At 43.2% G+C, this 18,674-nt stretch overlaps 1 protein-coding gene across 2 annotated transcripts in view; it reads right to left on the reverse strand.

Annotated features, from left to right (window-relative positions):
• The window catches only part of LOC135635823 (REF/SRPP-like protein OsI_017815), a 30,044-nt gene extending 12,062 nt beyond the window's left edge, over positions 1-17,982 (reverse strand). Inside the window, exons 1-2 of one of the 2 annotated variants that reach the window (XM_065147184.1) lie at positions 17,656-17,982; positions 17,338-17,562 (exon numbers count right to left, since the gene is read on the reverse strand). In XM_065147184.1, the coding sequence (XP_065003256.1) occupies positions 17,338-17,562; positions 17,656-17,931 (501 nt within the window). In that variant the 5' untranslated portion in view covers positions 17,932-17,982. Of the gene's footprint in view, positions 1-17,337; positions 17,569-17,655 lie in introns of both variants that reach the window. The other variant, XM_065147183.1, reaches the window with a different exon arrangement.
• Positions 17,983-18,674: the final 692 nt, after the last annotated feature.

The following is an 18,674-nucleotide window of genomic DNA, read 5'->3' on the forward strand; positions in this document are numbered from 1 at the left end:
GTTTTGACGTAAAACTGTGTTTAGACGCAAACTACGCTTAGACGCAATCTGCGCTTAGACGCAAACTGCGCTTAGACGCAATCTGAGCTTAGACGCAAACTGCGCTTAGATGCAAACTGCGCTTAGACACAATCTGCATTTAGACGCAAACTGCATTTAGACGCAAACTGCGTAAACCACGCTTAGACGCAAACTGTGTTTTGACGTAAACTGCACTTAATCATAAGTAATCTTAGAATCGGCTTTTGCATCAAAATAGTTTTTATCGAACGAGCGCAGCTTTCGTTTTTAATCGCTGAAAGATTTTCGCTGCACTAATTCACCCCCCCCCCTCTCTTAGTGCTCTCGATCCTAACAATTGGTATCAGAGCGGGGTATTTCTCATTTCGGATTTACACCCGAGAGAAATGGCTCTTCAAGAGGGCTTTTCGGTCTTTCGTCCACCGTTCTTTAACGGATTGGACTACACTTATTGGAAAACTCGAATGAGAGTTTTCTTAATTTCTCTAAATCTGGATTTATGGAATATCGTTGAAAACAGTTTTCAACTTCCCTCTAAACCGATGAACTAATGGTCGGATTTAGAGAAGAAGTATTTTTCTTTAAACGCAAAGGCTATGAATGCCTTATTTTGCGCTTTGGACAAAAATGAGTTCAATCGGGTTTCTTTGTGTGAAACGGCTTTCGATATTTGGCGCACTCTTGAAATCATGCACGAGGGAACTAGTAGAGTCAAAGACTCGAAAGTTAATATTTTACTGCATGATTTCGAGCTTTTTCATATGAAACCAAGCGAAACCGTTGTTGACATGTACACCCGTTTTATGGATGTCGTCAATGGTTTAAAATCACTTGGTAAAAGCTTTTCGGATTTTGAACTCGTTAACAAAGTTTTGCGCTCACTTTCTAAAACTTGGGATTCAAAAGTAACTGCTATTCAAGAATCGAAAAACTTGAACCAATTTCCACTTGAAGAACTAATTGGTTCATTGATCACATATGAAATGACGTGCAATGCACGTAAAGAACAGGAAGGATTTGGGACATAGAACATTTGAAGACCACTCGAGCATAATCTCAAGTGATGGTGAACTTAAACTACAACTGAAACAAAAATTAAAAAGTAAAAAGAACAAAACTACTTGCTTTGAACGTAAGAAGAAGAACAAAAATTGGGATGAATCGAGCTCCTCCGAAGACGAGGAGAAAATCAACAAAGGCGAGGTGGCAAACTACGCCTTTACGCCTTTCGACGTTGAGGTAATCAAAATGCCTTTAATTTAATTTGAAATTACATGATGCTTTTCATAAAGCATTTTTTTATAATTTTCTTGAAAATTACATGTTTAATAATCTTATAATGAAAATACAAACAATTAGGAATCATGCTTATCATTCTAGTAATTTTGAAAATAATCATGAAAATTGCATGTTTATGATAAACAAAATGATTTTGATTAAAAATACCTTATGAAATCATGCTATATGTGGTTGAGAAGTAATAATGTGTATTATGTTAATTTCCATTGTTATTTCTCGATTTTGAGTAAATGAAATCATGAATCTATTTATAAATTTTGTGAGCCATAAAAATGATTTTGATAATTTAAAATTGAAATAAGTTTTATCAAAATCATGATCTTGATTTATCAAATTGAATGAATTGAAAATGAATAATGAATTTTCTCTTGAATGATTGTGACTTGTATTCCTTGTATTCATGATATGATTTTTATGCAATTATTTGTACTCATGAAATATTTATCTCATCACCCAATTATTTCTTTTCAATATTCTTCAAGTGATGATATGAATGCATGAGATATTCATGAATTTATTTTGATGTATGCAAATGAGAAGTTTCGATCATGTATGGTAGGATGTAATGTGACAAATTAATACAATGATGATTTGAAATATTTATGATGCATATGCTTTTTAGGATAATATATGATGTGTATCATGAATGCTTAAAAAGAAATTTAAATAAATAAATGTTTATATCATGTTATAGATGGTTTTACATATTATGCATGATAAGCTATAGTGATCAGTGAAACAATGATTGAAATAATATGAATGATGATTTGGAATCATGCATATAATAATGAGTTTATATGTTTTGAAAATGTGCATGTTTTAATTTGAAAATATAATGATGCACAAATGAGATTGATACTAACCTTTGCCATGATTTAAAAATTGATGTAAAGGGTTTTTCCCTTATTTTTGACAATGACAAAAGGGGAGATAGCTAATTTAAGAAGAAAGCAAAAATTGCACTTCTCAAAAGAGAAGAAATTGCTATCTTGAACATCACCAAGAAGTGCTATCTTGCAAATCTCAAGACACACAAATGCAATCATGGAAAATTTGTAATTTTGCACATCATTAAAATTTATGATGCTTTGGTGATTATGCATGTTCTAAAATGTTATAAAATTCACTAGCTTGCATGATGTAGAACTTAGCTATATTGAACATCACCAAGGAATGCTATCTTGCCTATCTCAAGAAGCAAAAAGTTAACTTGCACATCTAGCAAAACTTATATTTCAAGAAGCAAGAGTTGCTTTCTTGAACATCTCAAAATTGCTAGCTTGCGGGCCTTAAAATGTAGAAATTTTTTGCTAGCCTGTATATGGTAAACTTGCTATCATACTACCATGATGATGAGCATGCCTTATCTTCATGATTATATTTGAAAAACTATGGCAAAAATATGTCCGAATGATTAAACGTGTTAAAATTATTTTTCGAACTTTTTTGATTAAATAATCAAATCACTTGATTGCCATAATGATTTTACACAATTACTTGCCATGATTACATGTTGGAAACTATGTGCTTGAATACAAAAATTTTCATGATAATAAGCATGTTTTACCTTCATGATTGTAATTGAATATCTCTAGTAAAACCCTGTCCGAATGCATGAAAGTGTCAAATTTCATTTTTGGATTTTCTTGATCCTAACAATTGGATTTTCTTGATACATTATCCTCTTCCGAATTTAACAAGCATATGTCATATCAAGTTTAATTCACATCATTGATTTTTGACATATGGAATCATCTAGCAAATGCACTTATCATGTGAAAAATATTTTTCGAAAAACATATCTGATGATTCCCTCTTATAAAAGGAAGAAGCAATAAAAGCTATCTCTATGTCATGTTTTCCTCGAGATGTTTGCATAATTGGTATCCTATCACTCAGTGTTGAAAAATGACATGAACCAACTTATGACATCGCACTTATATTTAAAGTTTGCTTATATCGTTCTCCTTGTTGTTGATGACAAAGGGGGAGAAATATATGAATTGATATGTTTGCTATCACTAATGGTTGCTATCACTGATGCTGATATGTTTGCTATCACTAATGATGATATGGTTGCTATTACTGATGTTGATATGTTTGCTATCACTGATGTTGATATGGTTGCTATCACTGATGCTATGATTAGGCCATACTTGCATCACCAAGAAATATATGATTGCTATCATTGCTATGATTAGGCCATACTTGCATCACCAAGTAATATATGATTGCTATCATTGCTATATGCCCTGTATCAAGATATCAAACAAAAATTTCCATTGTACGAGCTGATATCTTACCATGTGATGCAATGCTACACTTGCTAAAATATTTGAAATGTGTACATCATGAAATGATATCAAAATCTTGCTTCACAGCTTTACATGTCGATATCATGCCATATGATAAAATGCTACAATTGATAAACACTTGAAATAGTTACGTTACGATATCAAAAGCTAACACTACAAAGGAAGCAAAAATTTGCTAGCTTGCAACTTGCATATTTCAAGAAGCAAGAGTTGCCTTCTTGAATATATCTAAACTGCTAGCTTGCAAGTTCTAAAATATTGTAACATTGCTAGCTTGCATGTGCTATCTTGTATGCCGTAAAACTTGCATATCTAAAACTTGATAGCTTGAATGTTCTAAGCATGATGTAACATTTGCTAAATTTTCTGGCTTCAAAACTGCATGATGATAAAACTTGATATTATGTTTTTCATGCAATAAGTTAAACTTACATCACAAACACTTGATTGTGGTACTTCTCCTTTTTGTTGATGACAAAGGGGGAGAAGTATGTTGATGACATGACATGTTATGCATCAGTTTATGCATAAGTTTATGCATAAGTTCATGATGACGAGTTGCAAGTATTCATGATGAATATTGCAATGACTTGAATTCAGTTTGAATTCAAGGTTCTATCAATATGGCATATTGATAGGGGGAGTCTGTTTAAACTCCGGGAGTTAAGTTTAACTCCGTCATCAAGTAGTTGTCATCATCAAAAATGGGGAGATTGTTGAATCTCGTATTTTGATGATGAAACTACTTGATATATGTTTATGATTTAATCTGCGTTTTGAGTGACGCAGGGTGCTTCGATCAGGATGAGATAATTAAAGCAAGAACATCATGTTGTGCCGGAGGAACATGTCAGAAGATTGGACGTCGGGCCGATGGATCGATCGACGTATCGACAGAAGGCTTCGGGTCGTGGACTCGGGCATCGGGCCAAGAAGAGCGGGTATTGTGCCGAGGATATCGGAGTTGCGGAGTTAACTGGCCGATTGGGCAATAGGCTGCAGGAGAGGACGAAGCGTCGAGGGACCAATGACATGCCGGAGAACTTGGTTAAATTGCTTAGGATTAATTGTCTCGATCGAAGTTTTGTTTTAATTGTGCAGGATTGACTATGATAACGATGAAGACATAAAGCGAAACAAACTGTCGGAGTCAAGCGCGAAGGATTTGTTGCGAGTTCGAGAGTTCGACGGAAGTCTGAAGGTTCGTCGGGAATGCTACCGGAGCTCGCCGAGAAAGATCGGAGCTTACCGAAGAAGCTCATTGGAACTCGCTAAGATCAAATCGTGAAGTCTAGGAGCTTGTCGAGAGTCCACAGAATGGTTTCCGAGAGTTCATCGGAAGACCGCCGGAAGTTTGCCGGAAGCTCGCTAGAAGAAGTCTTGACTTGGGACTTTGTAATAGCTTAGAAAATGTCTTTAAATTCATAGTTAGCACGTTAACTAGGGTTAGGATTAGGTGTTAATCCTATAACCCAAGTATGGGCCAATTAGGCCCAAGTTCGGACTGGTTTGGGCTAAGTTTGGAGCCAAACCAAGTGAGCTGAAATAGTGAAAGAGGTGGCACCGCCAGGGTTGGAGGTGGCACCGCCCAGGAGAGGATCTCCCAGCGAAGCTGGGCGGTGCAACCGCCCCAGGCAGGAGGTGGCACCGCCTGGGCTCAGTCTCCGAGCGAGACTGGGCGATGCAACCTCCCCTGACAGAGGTAGCACCGCCTGAGCTCGGTCTTCGAGCTCTAGCAGGAGAGGTGCAACCTCCTCAGTCAGGAGGTGGCACCGCTTGGGGCTCAGTCTCCGAGCCAGACTCAGGCGGTGCAACCGCCCCTGACAGAGAGGTGCAACCGCCTGGGCTCAGTCTTCGAGCTCTGCTAGGCGGTGCAACCTCTTCAGTCAGGAGGTGCAACCGCCTGATCCCGGAATTCCGGGATTTGATCGTTTTGAGCTCCAAATTTGAACTGGGTTGGGGCCTATAAATACCCCACCCATTCAGCACAGAAAAGACACAGACCTACACCGAATTCTTGATCTTTTCTGTGATTCTAAGAGCTCAAATTTGTGTAAAGTCCAAAAGTTCTCCTCTTTCTGTTCTTCAAGTCTTGAGTTGTAAAGAGAGGAGAGAAAGGTTCTGTAAGGGTTGTCTCCTGAGCCCGTCAAAAGGAGTGAAACTGTAAAAGGGCAGTTCGCATTCGCCTATTGAAGGAAGGCCTCTAGTTGACGTCGGTGACCTCGTCGGTGGAGGAAGCCAAAAGTGGAGTAGGTCAAGACTGACCGAACCACTCTAAATCTCTGGTTTGCTTTTATTTTGAGCACTTTATCATTACTGCAAACCTCCTACATAGCGACTGCTCTTTGCGCTTTTACGAACAAGTTTCTAAGTTCTGATCTTTCCGAATCTGCATTCAGACGTAAATCGGTGTTTTCGTACGATCTTTACATTGCAGTTTACATTTATGTTTTGATTCCATTTATAACTGCAAACTGCCTTCTGCGCTTTTACGAACGAGTGTCTAAGTTCAGATCTTTCCGAATCTGCGTTTAGACGTAAACTACGTTTTGACGTAAAACTGTGTTTAGACGCAAACTGCGCTTAGACGCAATCTGAGCTTCGACGCAAACTGCACTTAGATGCAAACTGCGCTTAGACGCAATCTGCATTTAGACGCAAACTGCATTTAGACGCAAACTACGTAAACTGCGCTTAGACGCAAACTGTGTTTAGACGTAAACTGCACTTAATCATAAGTAATCTTAGAATCAGCTTTTGCATCAAAATAGTTTTTATCGAACGAACGCAGCTTTCGTTTTTAATCGCTGAAAGATTTTCGCTGCACTAATTCCCCCCCCCCCCCCCCCCCCCCCTCTTAGTGCTCTCGATCCTAACAGTCTCCGAAAGTTCCAAAGGGAATGATGCGAAGAGAGAAATTGCTCTAACGAGACAGATACCTTGGACGGATAAGTTCTGGTTCTCCAAAGGGAGAATCATGTGCAACGGACTGCATATGTTGAGGAGGAGTACCTTAAAACAACTCCACAAAGCTGAATGGACTGAGCGAGCGGCGAGGAGTCGTCACTTGATCTCTCTTAAGATAATGAATTGAGGGATGCATTGCGAGATCAAGTGAGGGACCAACCCAAGGCAACACAAATGAAAGCACACTTGGAGCTGATATGAAGATCAGACTCAATAAAGGGTTGACCGGTGGAATGTTGGGTGCGAGGGCCACCATCAACTCAATACAAATCGAGGAACGGAGCAACTTGGGTGTAACTTAGTGAAAGACCCAAGCAACATGAAGGGAGTTGGCATAGAAGATAGAACATAGAGCGAAAGCACAAAGCTTTCCTTGGACAGAGGTCAAGGACATGAACTCTTGTAGAGGCAAGAGTGGGATTATGTCGTTTCATGGGTCCCTCATCCTGCACGGTCCCAAAGACGAAGGAAGCTTTGAGGCATATACACCTTATCTTGAAAAAGTATTTGATGGAGGAACTAAGGTGACAACTTGCGGAGGCAAAATTTGGTTCAAAAGGCCTTGGCACGGGGCAAAAAGACACGAAGACGGGTATTCTTGAAGAATATGCCATAGTGCTGCCATTCAAGTTGCCATGAAAGAAGCGGTGCATAGCAGAGATTGTGCTGGTGGGAGCAAATGCCCATGATCCAAACAATGGTGCACCAATTTCAACAAAGTCGGTAGACTTCGGGAGCTATTAGGTAATAGACTGTCCTAGAGCTGTACTTCATCTAAGTGTGACCTGAGAGCGAGTGGGCGAACGTCGATTGTCAATGGAGCCACAATCAAATGTGGAAGAGACCATATGATGTGTTGGCAAAGGCCACACATAGAGGGATCGCAATCCGAATTCATCCCACAATGATTATAATGCAATGTAAATATCACCAAGAGGCGATATGGTGCAGTAGATCGTGGTGGAATAGTTCATGGCAATGCGATATACATGAAACTAATACTACAAAGGACTAGATCATACGAAGTAGTGCTTTAAAAAGCGTTAGACGTCAAAAAGCGCCAAAGTCCAAAAACGCCCGAGGCACTAGGCACTCGCCCAAGCGCTCGCCCGAGCAAAACGAGGCACTAAAATATAAAAATATATAACATAATTAATAAATATAATTATTTAAATAAAAATATGATATTAAATTAAAAAATCTTACAAAATCACAATATCACATTAACAAAAAAAATCTCAAAATTTAAAACAATAACAATAATTTTAAATAAATAAAATTAATAGTATTAAAATTAAAATAATATATTATTAATCTAATAAATAAAAAATATTGTTACTAGTATACAGTTAATAGAATACTATTAATATATTGTTAATAGTATACTATTGAGTCGATGTGAGAAGAGGTAGCAGCGAGAGCGGGAGTGGGAGAGGCGAGCGACGATAACGGCAGCGACAACAGTAGTAGTGAGAAGCGACAGCAGGAGCGACGAGCAACGACAATGGCAACAGCGGTAGCAACGAGTAGCGAGAGCGGCAAGCGACGATAGTGGCAACAGTAGCAGCGAGCAACGGTAGTGGGAGCGGCAACGATAGCAACGAGCAGCGATAGCGGGAGTGGGAGCAACGAGCGACGGTAGCGGGAGTCGCGAGCGATGACAGCGGGAGTCATAAGCAACGACAGCAGGAGCAACGAGCGGTGATAGTGGCAACGATAGCGACGTGTAAGGTTAGGGTTGGGAAGCTACGAGAGGAAGGTGATAAGACCCTAATGTCTTATCGTCGCTCTGATACCAAATGATAAGACCCTAAAGTCTTATCATAAAAAAGAAGAAGAGAAAGGGGATTATCACTTCGAGGGGATTGGCCTCCTTGATCGCTTCGAGGGGATCGGTCCTCCTTGATCGCTTCGAGGGGATCAGCCTCCTAGGGTTTGTCAAAAGACAGAATAGTATTTTTCATAGATTTCTGAAAAGAAGCAGTTACATCCCTATTTATAGAGTTCCACCCAGAGTCCATCAGGACTTGAACTCTAATAATAAATAAATATTAAATAAACCTCTACTTGACTCTAACTGAACCAAACCGACTCAATAAACAATTGGACTAAACAGACTCAATAAACATTATTCAAAAGCTCAGAAAAAGGGTCCTAACAATTCCTCCCTCTTCAAATCAGCCTTGTCCTCAAGGCTGAGCAACATCAATCTCGGGGAGCTTCTCTTTCAGCACTTTAACCATAGATTATCTGTAATGCATCACAACCTGTTGATCAAATAAGTATGGTCTCCACTTTTTGACAGTGTAAGCAATAGGTCGATCTTTCACTATAGTAATCGTTGCAAGAAATTTCTGACCTTTGCTATCATAAGTTAAAATCTGTCCATCAGCTTCGAATATATCACAGCCTTCAATGTGGTGGGCTAATTGGGCTGCAACTTTCATGTCTATAAAATTATTAGCGCTATTTGTATCAATCAAAATAGTGATAGGTTGATGCTTCAAAGTTCCTCCGATTTTCATAGTTTGTGGGTTAGTGTAGCTAGTTAATGCATGCACTGTATGTGTGATGGCTTCAATATCTTCATCAGTTTTCATACCTTTATGATTGGAGTCCAACTCTTTTACTTTTGATTCATCTCTAATTGGATCAATCATCAGAAGTTGCCCTTGTTTACATCGGTGCTCCATACTCCATTTTTCATCATAGTACAAACCCCTTGTTGATCTTTCCTTGCTAATTTTTTTCTCATGTAGATGTGCAAATGAGATCGCAGCTATCATAGTGCGGGGTTGACGAGCCTTAACTTCACACCGGATCTCCGAATTAAGCCCTTCAATAAATGTATTCAGAAGCTGTCGTTCCGGCCAATCTCTAGCTTGATTTGACAATCTTTCAAACCTACTCTAATATTCCAACACTGCAGAAGTTTGAAAAATTTTGGCTGGTCATCAACATTCTCATATTCGGATGGGCCAAATCGAACAAGAAGCCCTCTTTTAAACTTCTCCCACAAAGAAACTCCGTAAACAATTTCATACCAATCGTACCACTGGAGTGCATCTCTATCGAGCTGGATTGAGGCTATTTCCACCTTGGATTCTTCTGGAGTTCTGTGAAAATAGAAAAAAATTTCTGTCGTAGAGATCCAACTGGTCAGATCTCCATCTTTCCATCTCGGAAATTCTACCTTCATGTGTAAGTAGTTTGTGTCACAATCTTGGGGCTTTTTTCTTGTATTTTCAAATCTGTGCAACATAGAACTTGAGCTCCCACCTTGTTGAAATTTACTAAGGCTCTCTAGTAGGCTCTTTTTGAAATCATTAAGTGTTTCTTGCAGTCGGTTCTCAATTCTAATTTCCAATGTTTCCATTTGTGCTTTCACTGAGTTATCGGTGGCCATTTCGTAAGACTACAAATATGTAATCTCAACTCCTATTTTTGGTATTGGTCAAGGGCATCAATCACTGTCCTATTCGGTGCTGCTGTTGTGACGCAGTCGGTGGCAACACTATGGGAATGAAGGGTTGCTGCGACGATGCGGGGATGTAGCTGCGGTCGCCACGTGGGGGGCAGCGATGCTTGTTGCAGTCACTGCGTAGAGGGATCGCTGTTGCTGAGGGCTTGGAGGCAACGATGGTTGTGACTACTGTGACCCAAGGAAGCAATCGCCGAGCAACCATGTTGAGGCTGCGGTGATGGCAACCGACAACTGCAGCAGCGGAGGCAGAACAAGAGAGAGGTGGCGTTGAAGCGGCCGGGGTTGAGGCTGCAGTGGTGGCAACCAGCGGCTGTGGCAACGATGGAGAGCAAGGGGGCTGCAGCAACGGTGCAGATCGAGAGGGTTGAGGTGAAGGCTACGGTGGCTGGCAATAACAGTCGTTGCTAGCCGGAGCGCAGCGGCGGCGGTGGAGAAGGAGGCAGCGAGGGTCGTGGCAGGCTGGGCGACGAGCGGCGTCGTCGCTGGCTGGGCAGTAGTGGCGACGGTGGTGGCAATTGGCGTTCACAGCAGCAAGGGGATCCGCGACTACGGTAGCAAGGGGATCCGCGACTACGGTAGCAAGGGGACCCGCGACTGCGACGGTGCTAACTGCCTTGTTTCGGTCACCACGGATGCAGAGCAAGGGGGAGCAGCAGTTAGGAAGCGAGCAGGAGTAGCGGTTGGGAGGCGAGCGGCGGTCGTCGCACAGGGGAGCAGTGGTTGGAAGGCGACGGCGACGGCGCTCGAGGCGACGACGACGGCTGGAAACAAGGGCAACAGATGTGAGTTGCCCGTGATTGCCCTGTTTTGGTTACAAAAGATGTAGAGCAAGGGGGATCGACTGCTGAGGAGGCGTGCGACGGTCGTCGCACAGTGGCTGGCAGCGGTGGTGGCTCGGCAACGAAGAAGAGGCGTGGCGTTGAAGTGGCCGAGAAACAGCGGCGGCGATAGAGGCAACCGATGCCTGCGGCAGCAGAGGGACCGGCGGCCTGCTCTGTTTCTATCGCACCACAGAAACAGCGACGCCGACAGATCGCACGGCCGAAGCTGCAACCAAGGAAGGCAGCGATGGCAGTGCGACTAGGGCAGCGTCGCCGATGGTAGAAGCAACGATGGGTGATCCGCTAGCTGGGAAATGACAGCCGCGGCTGCTCGAGCGAGATGCGGGCAGCGAGGAGGCGAGGTGAGAAGGTTGTTGGCCGGGGCACAGCGGCAGCGGTGGGCGCTGGCCGGGGAGCAGCGGCAGCGGTGGTCGCCGACCAGGAAGCAGCGCCGGCGGTGGAGGGGAAGGGAAGCTGGGGTGGTCGACGCCGGGAAGCAAATGTTCCTTCTTGGTTGAGAAGGAACAACGTGCGTGGCTGCTGGCTTCGCACTCACAATTTTTTTTTTTTTTTTGAGATGACGAACTACAGCGAGAACGCCGAGGATCGTCGCTCTGATACCAATTGATAAGACCCTAAAGGTCTTATCGTCGCTCTGATATCAAATGATAAGACCCTAAAGTCTTATCGTCGTTCTGATACCAAATGATAAGACCCTAAAGTCTTATCGTAAAAAAGAAGAAGAGAAAGAGGAGAAATGGGGATGATAATGATCGCTTCGAGGGGATCGGGCCCTCCTTGATCGCTTCGAGGGGATCGGCCCTCCTTGATCGCTTCGAGGGGATCGGCCTCCTAGGGTTGTCCAAAGACAGAATAGTATTTTTCATAGTTTGTGGGTTAGCATAGCTAGCCAATGCATGCACTATATGTGTAATGGCTTCAATATCTTCATCAGTTTCCACACCTTCATAATCGGAGTCCAACTCTTCTGCTTTCGGTTCCTCTCCAATTGGCTCGATCATCATATTGTGCCCTTGTTTACATTGGTGCTCCATACTCCACTTTTCATCATAGTGCAAACCCTTTGCTGATCTTTCATTGAGTTCTTCTTGGGTTAGTCTTCGGGGGTCAAGGCTTTGGTTAGGAATAGATGGGGCCAGTGGCTTACTAATCATCTGGTTGTTGTAACTTATGTTTCCATGATTTTCCCTGTTGATTTTTTTCTCATGTAGATGTGCGAATGAGATCGCAGCTATCATAGTGCGGGGTTGACGAGCCTTAACTTCACACCGAATCTCTGGAATAAGCCCTTCAATAAATGTATCCAGAAGTTATCATTCCGACCAATCTCTACCTTTATTTGACAATCTTTCAAACCTACTCTGATATTACAACACTGTAGAAGTCTAACAAATTTTGGAGAGCTGTCCATCCACCTTCATGTACGAGTAGATTGTATCACAATCTTGGAGCCCTTTTCTAGTATTTCCAAATCTGTGCAATGTAGAACTTGAGCTCCCATCTTGTTGAAATTTACTAAGGCTCCATAGTAAGTCCTTTTTGAAATCATTAAGTACTTCTTATAACCGGTTCTCAATTCTAATTTCCAATACTTCTATTTGTGCTTTCACTAAGTTATCAGTGGCCATTTCATAAGACTGCAAATCTGTAATCTCAACTCCTATTTTTGGTGTTGATCAAGGGCATCAATCACTGCCCTATTCGGTGCTGCTGTTGTGACGCAGTCGGTGGCAACACTATGGGAATGAAGGGTTGCTATGAGGATGCGGGGATGTAGCTGCGTTTGCTGCGTGGGAGGCAATGATGCTTGCTATGGTCGCTGCGTGGAGGGATCGCTACTGTTGAGGGCTGGGAGGCAGTGATGGTGGTGCAGCTGAGGGCAGTGTCACCAAGGGCCTGTCGCTGCGGTGGTTGCGACGGTGCGGATGGAAGGCAACATTGCTCTATCTCTACCGCACTATGGAAGGAGGCGTTGGTGACGCCGAGGGATCGCGTGCGGCTGAGGACATGAGTTGGTGCATGCGTTGCCGAGGTTGAAGCAGCCGCACAAGAGCTTCCTGCGTGTGCTGTTGGAGGGCTGCGGTTGCATTGCCGAGGTTGAGGCTGCAGTGGAAAATAGGAATTGGCAGTGGCAGGCTGGGCTGCGAGCGGCGTCGTCGTTGGCTAGGCAGCAGCGGCGACGGTGGTGGCAACCGGTGTTCGTAGCAAGAGGATTGCCCTGTTTCGGTCACCAAGGGGGCAGAGCAAGGGGGAGTGGCGGCGGTCGTTCTCGCCCGAGCCCAAGGGAGCGGCGGCTGGGAGGCGAGCAGCGGTCGCCGCACAGTGGCTGGCAATGGTGATGGGTCGGTTGGAAGGCGACGGCGCTCGAGGCGTGGCTGAGATCGACGAGGGGCTGCAACAATAGAGGAAGCTCTGTTTCTACAACCGCTGCAAGGAGGGGCTGCGGCAACCGGCGACTACGGCTGCGATGCCAGCAGTCCTTCTCGCTCGAGCGAGATGGGGACGCGAGGAGAAGAGGTCGTTGGCTGGGTGATCGAACGGCGACGATGCGGCTGGGAAAAGTGGTGGTGACATAGCTGGGAACAAGGGCAATCCGTGAGTTGCCCTGTTTCGGTCACCGTGAGGAGGGCGGCAATCGACGGCTGCGGCTGCGACCCAAGGGGAGGCGGGCGGTGGTGGAGAGGCAGCGGTGGTGGCGCGGTTGTGAGCTGCGTCACCAACAATCGCCGAGGAGAAGAGGTCGAGCGACTGCGCTGCGACGCAAGGGGAGGCGGGCGGCGACAGTAGGGCTTTAGGGTCTTATCAATTGGTATCAGAGCAACGATAAGACTTTAGGGTCTTATCAGAAGGCTGATATCGATGCTTTAGTTGGTTTGATTAAACCAACTAAAAGCACCGGAGATTGAACTAGACCTAAAACACTGGTTCAATCGCTTGGTTTAACCCAAGCGCTCGCCCGAAGCGCCCAACTCTTGGGCTCGGGCGAGCGCCCAAGCACCTCTTTGAAGTGCGCCGCTTGGAAATAAAGCGAGGCGCTCGAGCCTCGCCTCGCCTCGTCTCGCCCGAACACCTATTTAAATCACTAATACGAAGGTATGATCGAGAGCTACTGGGAGCTCCACTTCGGTGAACAACACGACGACAAGAAAGACTATGGACTCAAGGAGTGAATGTCATGGTATCGCAAAGGTGAGTCTTTCATTCATACATCGAATTTTGCATCGGATAAAAGCCTTGGTCATCAGCATATAAGGGCTATATACTACCGAGAGAGTATACCAAATGCAAGTACTAGTGAGTCCCATGAGATGGACTTGATCATGTAAAGGTATGATCAAAGCGACTGCAGAGTTTGACTGCTCTAAAACTCATATTCACTTAAGGGAGCCCGACAAGTCAAAAGACAAGGTCGAGTAAACGAATGTTACTACCAAGAAAGCTAAGGAGAACATAATCGATACGAACCCTACAACATAATGACGGAGGCCATGCATGAGAGTTGTAGTCTATCTTTCCATCGACCAAGGGGAACTGCTCGGAAAACATAGAGGTGTTGAAGTAGGAGGTCGAAATGGACAAGGAAGCGACGACGAGTCTAAAGAGACTTGGCTACCCAAAAAAATCAAACATCGATTAGAATTGAGGTGAACTCGGAGGAGTGTCACAGTGCCACAGAGGTAGATCTATCGATCGCGAAAAAAGGGACGCAGATGCGAGATGACGGATAGTAGAGCCATGGGTATGGTAGCATCATGGTACCACAGAGGTGAGACTTCTGTGAAGTCATCGATCTTTTGTTCTCATAGAGGAAGAACGCTTAGTCGTGAAAAGGGCCGAGGAGGTGAAGAATACAGAGGCAAACTCCAAGTACCAAGATAAGACTGAAAGGCAGATGCCAAGAAACTTCGTAAGATCAATGACAACGAGCTTCTCATCAAGATAGCCAAAAGTGAAGGACTTCGAGTCGATGCAAGAATGCTCGACCAAGGAACGAAGTAGGTAGTACGCGATGTTGTACCTATGCAAGTCAGAGGAATAGACAACAAAAATGATGAAGAAGACGATACAATCTCATAGACAACCAAAACTATTAGAGACTTGCTCCAAATTGAGGTAAAAACTTCTTGCATTCCAGAAGTTCGATGGCATTGAGAAGGTGAATCACAATAGCTAACTCAACGCAATGAGTGCAAACACTTCGAGTGCTTCAGAAGTGTGAGCAAAGAGCGGGACAAATGCTAATAACCAGCTCGATGCATGAAGTACAACCCTTGAAGAGGCGGGCGAAATCAAGTAACATTTGTCTTCTCAACTCTTAAGAGAATATGCAAAAGTAAATATTTCAATTCTCTTATCTATCTAGTAGAGGATCCCTACACAGGTTCAAAGACCCTTCGAAAAAATCGAATAGAAGAAAATAGTTATCAAATCCTCACCAATGGTGATCAATACTACTGAGAGTAGATTATTCGCTTCATTTCCCAACAGAATGTCAATCGAAAGTGGAAGTGATACAAACCTATTTGGAAGTGACGACTAAGTGGAAGAAGAATCGATGGATAAATTTTACACATGGACCCAAAAACTTTAAAATCCACGAGGCGATGCACGTTAAAACTCTAACAAGCATCCACCTAGTTCAAGCGGCCTGAAGCATTTGAGAGACTAATGCATCTAATGATGATATTTTCCTTCATCTGAGGGATCCACAGGAAACTACGATCAGCACAACTCAATTGACCCTACACTAGAGTCAGAGTCAATGACGAGTTGAAACGACATGGCAGATCAAAGTTCAACTACTCAACAACAGCGACGAAGTCCAATTGGGAGCCGAAAGACATATTGTAACAAAAGCAAAAGATTGAAGACTCAACAAAAGCGATGAGATGCAGCGTTTACAAAGGCTTCAACAAGAACGTCGAAGGAATAAGTGGGGGAGAATGTCACGGATAAAATTATAAATTGAGTGTTTGATGTAATGCTCATGTATGTCTATGTCTTTCGATTTTGTTCATGCTTTGCACAGCATGTAAAGGGCTAATAGTAGACTTAGCAGCCCCATTTTATTTGATTTTGGTAGTCGTCCTAGGCTTACAAATAAATGTTGCGTCATGTGGGCACTTATTGAAATTTCGATCTATAGTGGACAATTTTGAACCCTTTGTTGTGCGATAGTTCAGAGCTTATAAAGTCTATTTGTAATTTGCATTAACTATGAAGTGTTTGCTGAAATGATTGCTTGTGGATACCGAGTGAGATGCTTTCTCTAATTCGTTTTCTCTTTTGTAAGTCCTAAGGGACCAGACGAGATTTCGGGGAAGTTGACTTTTGCGGACGAACATACAAGGGTACCGCACGACTTAGGCAAAATCAGCTAAATGCGTGACAACATGAACTACGTCATATAAAGTGACATGGGTTGGGTCATGCATAACCATATACGTTGGATTATGCTTAGCAACATGAGTTGAGTCATATTTTGTCACATGAGTTGAGTCATACATGACCACATAGACTAAGTTATGCCTAATTACATGGGTTGAGTCGTACTTATCCACAAGGGATGAATTGACCCGATTTGAAAGACCAACCTAACTCAAGTCAAACCTCAATTAGGCTCCTATTATCAAATTAAATTTTAATATTTTAAATCATTAAAAAATAATTTAAATGCTTCAATTAAAAAAAATTAAACTCATGATTTTAAATTTAAAACTAATTAAGTCATATAAATTCATGAAAAAATTCTTGAAACACAAATATATCTAATTAAAAAAATTAAAATTACTATATTAATCTAAAAATAAAAGTTTTAATAATTAGATTAATCTTGAAATTCACTTAAGCTCAAATGATTATTATAAATCAAATAATCATTCTAACATCATAAAATTTTAAAATTAAAATATTATTATATATTATAAAATCATAACAAATTTAATATCAAGGATTTCAAAACATAAATCAAAATTGATTAGAAAACATAGATGATCTTATCTCTCTCCTCAACTATCTTCTCCTCAAACCTCTCAATCAGCGCTTTTATATTAAAAAAATGAGATTTTTTGAAAGAGAAATAAATATTTAATTTTTTGAATTTATTTTTAATTTACATTCACATACAAAATAAAAATATAATATTCATTTCATAATGAAATATATACTATTTACTTCCTCAAATCACATCAAGAAATATATCAATTAATAATTTAATTAATTAACAAAATTTCTAACTTATCTAAAAATTAAATTTAATCTACATAAACTATAGTTATATGTAGACGCTATTCGAAAACCCGAGGCAGCTAGTACTATCCTGGACCGAAGACGCTACCTACGCCGTTCCTCTCGGCTGACATGCGCCGCCGGCAGCGGGGGAAGAGAGAGAAGGATCGATCGTACGAACCTTTCGGTCGATGAACTTGAGGACCTCGAAGGGGACGGCGTGGTACTTGTCGTAGACGGGGCCGACGAGGGCCCTGACGGCGCCTTCGGAGGCGAGGACAACGGGCGTCAGCGGGCCGGCGCGCTCCTTGGCGAACCCGTACAGCCACGCCGCCCACAACACGACCTGGACCGCCGCCGCGTGCACGAACTCCAGATACCTTAGCCTCTTCTGCTCTGTCTCATCCTGAGCCTTCCCCGACATCCACCACCAAATCATAATCAAATAACTCAAAAGAAAAACTGGAAAAGGAGATCGAATCGGAGGGTTGCTCCTTACGATTTGAGCGGACTGGGGGACGGGGTCGGGGACGGGGACGGGGAACGGGGCGGGGTCGGGGGCTGGGTCGGCGGCCATCGTTGGCACAACGAAAAGGGAGGGGAAACCACAAGCAAGAAAGGAACGATCTCCGACGGAAGAGTTAGGGTTTGGGCTGGTGGGGAGGGAAAGGGGACCTTTCTGTGCCGGCCATTCTTGTAGGGACGAGGAATTCTGCGAGTCGCGGGATCTGATAGCGGATCGGGCGGCAGTTGACGAGTTCGTGACGGACGCCATCCCACCCCTTCACTGCGCATGAGCTTTGATCTGGCCGTCGGTTCGTCCGATATTTGATCTACAGAAGCAGCCTCCGCTACGACTCCGATATTTTGACATACCACTATAATAATAATAATAACGATAATTGATGTTAGTATTTTTAATAAATAATTAGATAAATTAAAAAAAGTTTTAAATTTTTTTGTCTTGTACAGAAATTTTTATTTTATTATCTCATGTTTTTTTCAGAGATGATATTATCCTATTGTTATCGTCTCCATCTAGTTGCTTCTATCCCGATGTAAGGCATCATCACTTTCAATCACCTCCTCTATCATGCTCGTGCACTCTCCGCTATTGCCACCACCATGTTATCCTCCTCTATCACATTGCTAGTGATGAGGACAATAATGGCAATGGGACGCGGGCAAACGTCAGCTGCGCTCGGATGACGTCTCGAGCCTCGGCGGACCTGACAGAGCCTGACCGAGGCAAACCAAGACGATGACCGGGGCACGCCCGACCTGACCTGTGTGCAGGGACGAAGGCGGAGCGCCTCCCACCTCGTTCCCAGGCGAGGAGTTCCCTTCCAGAGGAAACAACTGTCCCGTCATGATCGGACCACCGCAGTCGGCCATCTCAACAGTCTCAAGGGTCACTCAGGAAGATTCCCCATCATTCGAACCCGAACCCGGCCTCGTCGGCCCCGAGGCCACAGCTCAAGGTTGTTCCCCACAATATTTTGGCGCTAGAAGGAGGAC

The sequence above is a fragment of the Musa acuminata genome, chromosome BXJ3-4 (assembly GCF_036884655.1).
Source record: "Musa acuminata AAA Group cultivar baxijiao chromosome BXJ3-4, Cavendish_Baxijiao_AAA, whole genome shotgun sequence".
Lineage (NCBI taxonomy): Eukaryota > Viridiplantae > Streptophyta > Magnoliopsida > Zingiberales > Musaceae > Musa > Musa acuminata.